Source organism: Camellia sinensis, chromosome 9 (genome assembly GCF_055761805.1).
Source record: "Camellia sinensis isolate YWXY chromosome 9, ASM5576180v1, whole genome shotgun sequence".
NCBI lineage: Eukaryota > Viridiplantae > Streptophyta > Magnoliopsida > Ericales > Theaceae > Camellia > Camellia sinensis.
The window spans coordinates 58,369,576-58,379,192 of NC_138969.1; the positions used below are offsets into that span (position 1 = coordinate 58,369,576).

The 9,617-nt window shown below is 39.9% G+C and overlaps 1 protein-coding gene across 1 annotated transcript; it reads left to right on the plus strand.

The window, feature by feature from the left end:
* Nucleotides 1-3,656: 3,656 nt before the first annotated feature.
* On the plus strand, nt 3,657-5,435 carry LOC114293515 (chorismate mutase 1, chloroplastic-like). The gene is made up of 3 exons (XM_082888653.1): nt 3,657-3,820; nt 4,193-4,336; nt 5,119-5,435. The coding sequence occupies exons 1-3, from the start codon at nt 3,689-3,691 to the stop codon at nt 5,359-5,361; spliced, it is 519 nt and encodes a 172-aa protein (XP_082744779.1). The 5' UTR covers nt 3,657-3,688; the 3' UTR covers nt 5,362-5,435.
* Nucleotides 5,436-9,617: the final 4,182 nt, after the last annotated feature.

A 9,617-nucleotide genomic window follows, 5' to 3' on the forward strand; every position in this document is an offset into this window, starting at 1 on the left:
CGTTGTCGGTGACTACGCCAGCACTAGAGATCAACCACGACAACGAGGATGTATTCCTCTTAGGATTCACTTCGGCGGAAGCCCAGGTAGTGTAGACCATTCTGGCCACTGACCAAAGCATGTATGTCAGTGCCCAGTCCATCTACTTCATGAACAAACTATGGCACATTCTAGGAATAAGGCTTGGACAAAGTGGGCAGAAAAGGTGTTACAACACTGGCAGAGGTGCCATACAACCAGCATGCCTTTGGACTGGGCTATGTTCCCACCAAAGAGGACTGGATAAGAAAAGGGGAAGAAACAAGGGGCAAAGCTAAGGCCAAGAGAGCTGGAAAGCATTATGAGCTCGTCCACAGGCCAATCCGGGGGACGTTGAACGACCATTTTCTTCACGAGAGAGAGGATTTCCCTTTTTGTGGTTTTCCTGAGCCTTGGGTAAATTCCTTGAAAAAGTGCGTCCCTGGATTTGACATCTTCTTTGATCTACAGCTGCAAGACAGTGATGAGGAAAAGGCTAAACCAAACGTCAAAGCTAACCAGAGCACGGCTAATCTCCTGACAAATCCCGCGACCGACACGGAGAACTTGGGGGTTAATATTACTATTTCTATAAATGGAGAAGACCGGATGTGAATCCCACCAGTGGTATTTTGGATGCATCAAAGGCACCATGTCTTACTTGCCAGTTGGAGAAAGCCTATCTTTCCAATTCTAAATCGGGTGATGAGCCAGAATCTGATTCTACTGAGTCTGTGGAGTCGAAATCAGATTCAAGTCAGTTTGGGGAGTCAGAGTCTGGCATTCCCGGGGGTGGTAACCCAAATGCCAAGGTCTTGTCGAGGTCCTCTTTTTCTTTCTCTTTTTAGTCGGTTGTAACCGAAGAGCCGGAACTTATGTACGAGAATGCTACAGATTTTGTGTACTTCTCTACACCGTTGATTTATTTCATTGTCCAAGATTTTCAAAATTTTAATGAAAACGAGGAAGAAGAAATTCCTATGACTCTGAAAAACTTGATTAATCGAGAGAAGAAGAGGTATGCTAAGCCTTATATTGACGAAATCATTGCCATTAATGTGGGTACTGAGAAGGATCCGCGCTCGGTCCATATCAGGCCCACGTTGTCTTCGGAGGAACGCGAGCATTTAATCGCTTTATTAAAAGATTTCAAAGATATTTTTCGCGTGGTCCTACGAAGAAATACTTGGAATCGACCCTGAGATTGTACAGCACCGGATCCCTCTTGACCCTGAGGTCCAACTCGTGAAACAGAAGCTGCGTAGAATTCGTCTGGATTGGGCTTTGAAAATCAAGAAAGAGGCCACCAAGAAAATTGATGCAGGATTCCTGTTAGTGTCCGAGTATCTAACCTGGTTGGCCAATATCGTCCCAATGTCGAAGAAAGACGGAAGAATCCAAGTTTGTGTCAATTTTCGGGACCTGAACAGAGCTAGTCCGAAGGATGACTTGCCACTGCCACACATTGATGAGTTGGTAGACTTCATTGCGGGCCATGCATTGCTATCATCTATGGATGGGTTTTTCGGGTTCAATCAGATTCTGATGGCACCAGAGGATAGAGAAAAGACCGCATTCACTACGTCGTGGGGCACCTATTGCTACCAGTCATGCCTTTTGGGGTGAAGAATGCTGGGGCTACCTATCAGAGGGCTGCGACCACCATTTTGCATGACATGATTCACAAAGAGGTTGAGGTGTACATGCACGACATGATTGTCAAATCCAAAGAGCAAGAAGGCCACTACCACTACAACAAAAAAGGTCTTTAGTGACGAAAAGGTATGACGAAAAAAAATTTCGTCTCCAAATGTACATGTTTTAGAGATAAAAGTAAGATTTCATCTTCAATTGTCGTATTTTTAGAGAGAAAAATCAAATTTCGTCACCAAATGCTTAAAATCAATAAAACAATAGGTGACGAAAATTTTATTCGTCTCCATATTTTATTTTTTGTCACAAAAAAAATTCCCGCCCTTGAAAAATTTGGCAGAATATCTGAGCGCCGTTTTAGAGACGAAAATTTTCGTCACTATTTTACAAAATTTTTTGCGAGGAAATAATTTCATCTCCTGTAATTTTATTATGCAAAACGGCGTAGTTTCAGGCTATAAGTAAGAACCCTCTTTGTTTGGTCCTATTTTGCAAAGTCCTCTCTCTCTCTCTTCGTTTCATGCCCTCTCTATCTCTCTCTTCCACCGTCCCCACTGCTCCTCTCCCCTCTCTCTCTCCCGCCAGTCCTCTTCGCGTTCGCGGGCAACCGGAGCTCCTCCTCCTCCTCCGGCATCGCCACTATTTGATCTCACTCCTGTCAAACTGCCCATCGCTCTCCGTCGGTACACTGTATCATCGCCACCGTCACTCACCGTCTCAAGCCCATTGATTTTGATTTAGGTATTTCTCTCTCTTTCTCTCTCTCTCTCTCTCCGTTTCCAGCCCTTCCTCTATTTCCCCATTTTGATTAGGTATTTCTTCCTCTTACATCTTTCGCCCTCCAACTGTTTAATGCAATGCCCGAATCTGAACTCACCTTTCAACGAAGCTTTGGTTTGAATCAATCCTTCCTCATCTGCTACAGGTACAAGCTGAACCATTCAATTCTTAATTGTGTATTTTCTGTGCTGCGAAAATGATGAACTTGCTTTGAACTTGCTTGATTTCAGTTCTGAATTCGAATTATTATTATTATTTTCTGTCATGTTAGATTGGAGCATGTGTAACATCAGCTAATCTGGATTTGAAAGTTAGAGCAAGGAGATAAATAATTGTGTATTTTTTATGAAGCTTTTATAGATTCGGACCTTGTAGCGTTCAATAAATAATTTTGTATTTTCTGTCATTAATTGTGTATTTGATTTCAGTTCTGTGCTGCGAAAATGATGAATGTGTATTTTCTATATCCAAATTTCTGTCATCTCTTGTGTAATTTGTTTGAAAATAGATTCGGACCTTATAGCGTTCGATAAATAACAAAATTGAATAGATTTTATAGTTGTTCAATCCAATCCTTTATTGTTTATATAGCTGTTATATTCAGCGAGTCAATCTTTTTTTCTGTTCGATGAGATGCTCATGATTGAATAGATTAGTGTTTTTGATCTTTTCATTTGCATTGTTCTGTGGCACTTGGAGGCCATTGTTCATCTATGAATGTTTTACTTGGAAACCTGCAACAAGAATGGTTTCAAGAAATAAATATGCTAAACTACTGACGTATTGTTCTGTGGCACTTGGAGGCCATTGTTTATCTATATATATGATATGATTTTACTTTCAATTGTTAATGCTCTGCTTATTGGTGAAATCCATATGATGAAGTAGATGTGTATCGCTTGGTTATCATCCTTCCAAACAGTAGCTGCTCAAAATTGTTCTCTCTTTTTACTTTTTTCGACTTTGCTGTTTAGTAGTTGTTGTACTCAATCTATTGGAAACAGTTCAATGTTCATATTACTCTAGAGGGTATAAGACATTCTTTAATTCGACAAGAGGACAGCATCATATTTAGCCTCCTGTAGAGAGCTCAATATTGTTTCAATGTTGACACCTATGACCCTAATGCTTTCTTCATGGATGTGTTCCACAGCTCGGTTGATTTCATGGTCAAAGAAACTAAAAAGCTTCATGCTCGGGTATGTTATGCCTTAATTTATGAAAGGAGGAAAATAAAATGATTTTATTGCTAGTTTCTGATTTATTTTTTAGTGCATATCAGGTTGGAAGATACAAGAGTCCCAATGAGCATCCTTTCTTCCTAGATGACTTACCAGATCCAATGCTGCCACCTCTTCAGTACCCTCAGGTAAGACAATAGATACAATGGTTTTAGTTAATTTACTCTGAGCCAGAATTATCATTGACATAGCTTGTAACATAATGCGTAACACACAAATTTATGAAGTTTGGATTGGAAGATGGAAAACTTGGAGGGTGCTTGTTATGACTTCTTGAGCTTAATTTAATTTGATGAAGTCAACCACATAGATTTGCTACATGCATGAAACTTTATCAAATCCAAGTGTAGAATATAATCTTGATGTTTATTTAGTAAAATCTTGGTATCAACTATTACAATTGTTAAACTCTCTCTTTATCACTGTGCACTTTGTTTGTGTTTGCAAATTTTTATGCCAGCCATCGCTGACATAGCCCCTTGTTTTATATATTCAAATAGGTTCTTCATCCCATCGCTGATGCAATCAATATCAACAATAAAATATGGGATATGTATTTTAGGGATCTTCTTACAAGACTAGTCAGGGAAGGAGATGATGGTAACTACGGTTCAGCTGCAGTCTGTGACACAATTTGCTTGCAGGTATACATTTTTAACATATAATTAATCTCGATTAGTTTGAACTGTGAATTATTGGAACAGGAGATGATTTTACTGCAGTAATGTACTGTGAACTGCATTTTAATGCTTCTGAGTGTGTGCTTGCTTTAACACACTTATTTGTAGATGATAATTTGTTTTTAATTTGATTTTGTCCATGAAGCTCATCATGTTTAATTTTATACAAATGGTAAAGCAAGCAGCCTAAACTGAATATCCTACATTGAATTATAGACAAGACATTTTCCCCGTTGTAAAACAGTGAATGATCCATTTGCTGAGTATTAGTGACTGCCTACTGTGTTCACTAGTTACATTAATGATCCAACATTCTTTCCCATGATAGAAGTAAAGTAATTGATGGATTTGTTGCTTTTGCAGATATATGCTGACTGATTATATATATATATATATTAGCATTACGTTTTTCGATATGTTTTTTATATATCCCAAAGCATGGCATTTAACATAATGTTGGGGATTAACCAATCATTCTAACTTGCAACTATTCCTTCTATGTATTGCTGTACTTTGTTTGCAGGCTCTCTCAAAGAGAATTCATTATGGTAAATTTGTAGTAGAGGCTAAATTTCGAGCTTCACCAGATGCATATGAAGCTGCCACTAGAGCACAAGTTTATATTTTATTTTTCAGATGCACCCAGTGCATCCATTCCTTTGGTATAACTTTTTCAAAACCTTGTGTGCTGAAACAGGTCATGATCACTTTGATTTTGTTAAATTGTGGTGCTTGTGATTTTGCAGGATAGGACTCGACTGATGGATTTGCTGACGTATCCCATTGTGGAAGAGGCAATAAAGACTAGAGTAGAGATGAAAGCCAAAGCTTACGGAAAAGAGGTGACTGATAATAATAATGTAGAGGAAGACGGAGCTGATCCGATATACAAAATAAAACCAAGCTTGGTTGCTGACCTATATGGGGACTGGATCATGCCCTTGACAAAGGAAGTTCAAATTGAATATTTATTGAGAAGGCTTGATTGAATTAAGGTCAGTTTCTAAAAATAAAATCATATATGTATATTATACTACAACACGAAGAAATAGCGCAAGTTAGCATTAATATCAATACCTCATTCATCATTATATTTTAATATCTTCAGTTGCATTTGGATTTTTTTGAACTACAATTTTTCAAAGCTTAAATACATTCCAAAGGGTAAGGAATACCCAATTCTTTGTAGGAGGTTAGCGACTGAAAACAAAGGTTGGGTGGAGACTGCTGTCAATTACGGGAGAGGAGGATTTGGGAGGGAGGAAATTTGCTTAATTCTCTATTGTGTATGGAACTAAATTTTTGAGGTTTTTCCTTCTATCACTTGCTTATGATCTGTTATAGCTCTTAAATTTTGTGTAATCTTCATGTTAAATATAAATAAGTTTAGGTGAATGTTTTTCTGTGAACACTTATTAGTGATGCTGTGTTTTTCTTTAAATGTTTTGGCCTCAGGTTTTGTGGATCTTGTAATCGAGTTTGATCTTAAAGTGACTTTTCTCAAAGGCCATAGACAAGAATTGACGAGCAGGTATCTTCTAGACAAGAATTGATCTTAAAGTGACTTTTCTTAAAGGCCTTAAAGTGACTTTTTGGAAAGCCCACGTATATTGTTTTATTTATTGTAGCATTATTAAAAACCCATATATGTTAAATGGAAATGCAACATCAAAAAAAGAAAAGAAAAAGAAACATAACCAATTAAATGTCTAATACATCTTCATAAGTCATGATAATATATGCATGGATATAGGATGGAACTCCGAGTTTGAAAACTATGTAGAAAAATACACTTTTTCAAACTAAGTCCAAAAATGCACTTTTCCAATACTTAGACTTGAAAATAGGCCATCGGGGACTAAAATCGTGAAAAAATCATGAAAAGGCCCGAGAACACCCTTCACACCTCGGGAGAGACCAATGTAAGTTGTGAAAACATACGGAACTAGCATGGGACTCCCGATTTGAAAACTAAGTAAAAAAATGCACTTTTCCAACACTTAGGCTTGAAAATAGGCTATCGGGGGGCCAAAATCGTGTAACAGTCATGAGAAGGCCTAGGAAACATCTCAAACACCTCAAGAGGGACCAATGTAAATTGTGAAAACTTACGGAACTAGCACGGGACTCCGAGATTGAAAATTAAGTCGAAAAATGTATTTTTCCAACACTTAAGCTTGAAAATAAGCCATCAGGGGCCAAAATCATGTAACAGCCACGAGAAGGCCTGGAAATGACCTCAAACACCTCGGGAGGAACCGATGTGAGTAGTGGAAACTTACAGAACTAGCAGGGGACTCCCGGTTCGAAAACTAAGTCCAAAAATGCAATTTTTTTCACTTGAGCTTTAAAAATAGGCCATCGGAGGCCAAAATCGTGCAACAGCTATGAGACGGCCCAGGAATCACCTCAAACACCTTCGGAGGGACAAATGTGAGTTATGAAAACTTACGGAACAAGCACGGGACTTCCGGTTTGAAAACTAAGTCCAAAAATGTACTTTTTCACACTTAAGATTCAAACTAGGCCATCGGGGGGCAAAATCGTGCAACAGCCACAAGACAGCCCGAGGAACACCTCAAACACCTCGGGAGGGACCAATGTGAGTTGTGGAAACTTAAGGAACTAGCACGGGACTCCCAGTTCGAAAACTAAGTCCAAAAATACACTTTTTTTCACTTGAGCTTCAACAAATAGGCCATCGGAGGCCAAAATCGTGCAACAGCCACAAGGCGACCTAGGAATCACCTTAAACACCTTGGGAGGGACAAATGTGAGTTGTGGAAACTTACGAAATTAGCACGAGACTCCCGGTTTGAAAACTAAGTCCAAAAATGCACATTTTCACACTTAAGCTTCAAACTAGGCCATCAAGGGGCAAAATCGTATAATAGCCATGAGACAGCCCGAGGGACACCTTAAACACCTCGGAAGGGACCAATGTGAGTTATGGAAACTTACGGAACTAGCACAGGACTCCCGGTTCGAAAACTAAGTCCAAAAATGCACTTTTTTTCACTTGAGCTTCAAAAATAAGCCATCGGAGGCCAAAATCGTGCAACAACCATGAGACGGCCCGGGAAGCACCTCAAACACCTCGAGAGGGACCAATGTGAGTTGTGAAAACTTACGGAACTAGCACGGGACTCCCGGTTTGAAAACTAAGTCCAAAAATGCACTTTTTCACACTTAAGCTTCAAAAATAGGCCATCGGAGGCCAAAATCGTGCAACTGCCACGAGACGTCCCGAAAAACACCTCAAATACCCTGGAAGGACAAATGTGAGTTGTGGAAACTTACAGAACTGGCATGAGACTCCCGGTTCGAAAACTAAGTCCAAAAATGTACTTTTTCACACTTAAGCTTCAAAAATAGACCATCGGAGGCCAAAATCGTGCAACAGCCATGAGACGGCCCAGGAAACACCTCAAAAACCTCAGAAGGGACCAATGTGATTTGTGAAAACTTACGGAACTAGCACGGGACTCCCAGTTTGAAAACTAAGTCCAAAAATGCACTTTTTCACACTTAAGCTTCAAAAATAGGCCATCGGAGGCCAAAATCGTGCAATAGCCATATGACGTCCCGGGAAACGCCTCAAACATCTTGGGAGGAACAAATGTGAGTTGTGGAAACTTACAGAGGCCCTGTTTGGTAGAGCTGTGGGAAAGTGCTTATAGCTTATACCTTATAACTATGAACATAATCTTATTTCTAACTTATAAATTAAGCATCTCCTGCCCCACTCAAAGAATAAGCTGATTTTTGACTTACAAAAAGCTATAAGCTGCATTGTTAAGCTAAACCAAACACATCAAAATAGCTTAAATTAAGTTCAAAGCTGAAATAAGCAGCTTTTAAGCTGCACCAAACAGGCACAGAACTAGCACGAGACTCCCGGTTTGAAAACTAAGTGCAAAAATGCACTTTTTCACACTTCAGCTTCAAACTAGGCCATCGGGGGCCAAAATCGTGCAACAGCCATGAGACGGCCTAAGGAACATGTCAAACACCTCGGGAGGGACCAATGTGAGTTGTGAAAACTTACGGAACTAGCACAAGACTCGCGGTTTGAAAACTAAGTCGAAAAATGCACTTTTTCACACTTAAACTTAAAAATAGGACATCGAAGGCCAAAATCGTGCAACAGCCATGAAACGGCCTGGAAAACACCTCAAACACCTCGGTAGGGACCAATGTGAGTTGTGGAAACTTACGGAACTAGCACGGGACTCCCGGTTTGAAAATTAAGTCCAAAAATACACTTTTTCACACTTAAGCTTGAAAATAGGCCATTAGAGGCCAAAATCGTGCAACAGCCACGAGACGGCCCAGGAAACACCTCAAACACCTTGGGAGAGACTAATGTGAGTTGTGGAAACTTATGGAATTAGCACGGGACTCCCGGTTTGAAAACTAAGTCGAAAATTTCACTTTTTCACACTTAAGCTTCAAACTAGGCCATTGGGGGCCAAAATCGTGCAACAGCCACGAGACGGCCCGAGGAACATGTCAAACACCTCGGGAGGAACCAATGTGAGTTGTGGAAACTTACGGAACTGGCACGGAACGCCCGGTTTGAAAACTAAGTCGAAAAATGCATTTTTTCACACTTAACCTTGAAAATAGGCCATCCGAGGCCAAAATTGTGTAACAGCCACGAGACGGCCCAGGGAACACCTCAAACATCTTGGGAGGGACCAATGTGAGTTGTGAAAACTTACAGAACTAGCACAGGACTCCCGGTTTTAAAATTAAGTCCAAAAATGCACTTTTTCACACTTAATCTTGAAAATAGGCCATCGGACGCCAAAATCATGCAACAGCCACGAGATGGCCCGGGAAACACCTCAAACACCTCGGAAGGGATCAATTTGAGTTGTGAAAAGTTACAGAACTAACACGGGACTCCCGGTTTGAAAACTGAGTCCAAAATTGTACTTTTTCACACTTAAGCTTGAAAATAGACCTTCGAGGGCCAAAATCGTGCAACAGCCACGGGACGGCCCGGGGAACATCTCAAACACGTCGAGAGGGACCAATGTAAGTTGTGGAAACTTACGGAACTTGCATTGGACTCCCGATTTGAAAACTAATTCGAAAAATGCATTTTAAATTGTATATTTTATGGATAAGATAATAATTGTCTAACTTGCATTTTTTTTGTTTTTTTGTTTTTTGTGTTTCATTTTTTTGCAGATTTGAGATTTGATATGGACATGTTTGGTAATTTGGAGGGCAAATG

Excerpts from the sequence above, each read along its gene's own strand:
- LOC114293515 (XM_082888653.1), top strand. The coding sequence starts at position 3,689 with ATGATTTTATTGCTAGTTTCTGATTTATTTTTTAGTGCATATCAGGTT. Across the intron at positions 3,821-4,192 it reads CACCTCTTCAGTACCCTCAG|GTTCTTCATCCCATCGCTGA; the intron begins GTAAGACAATAG and ends ATATTCAAATAG. Across the intron at positions 4,337-5,118 it reads GTGACACAATTTGCTTGCAG|GATAGGACTCGACTGATGGA; the intron begins GTATACATTTTT and ends GTGATTTTGCAG.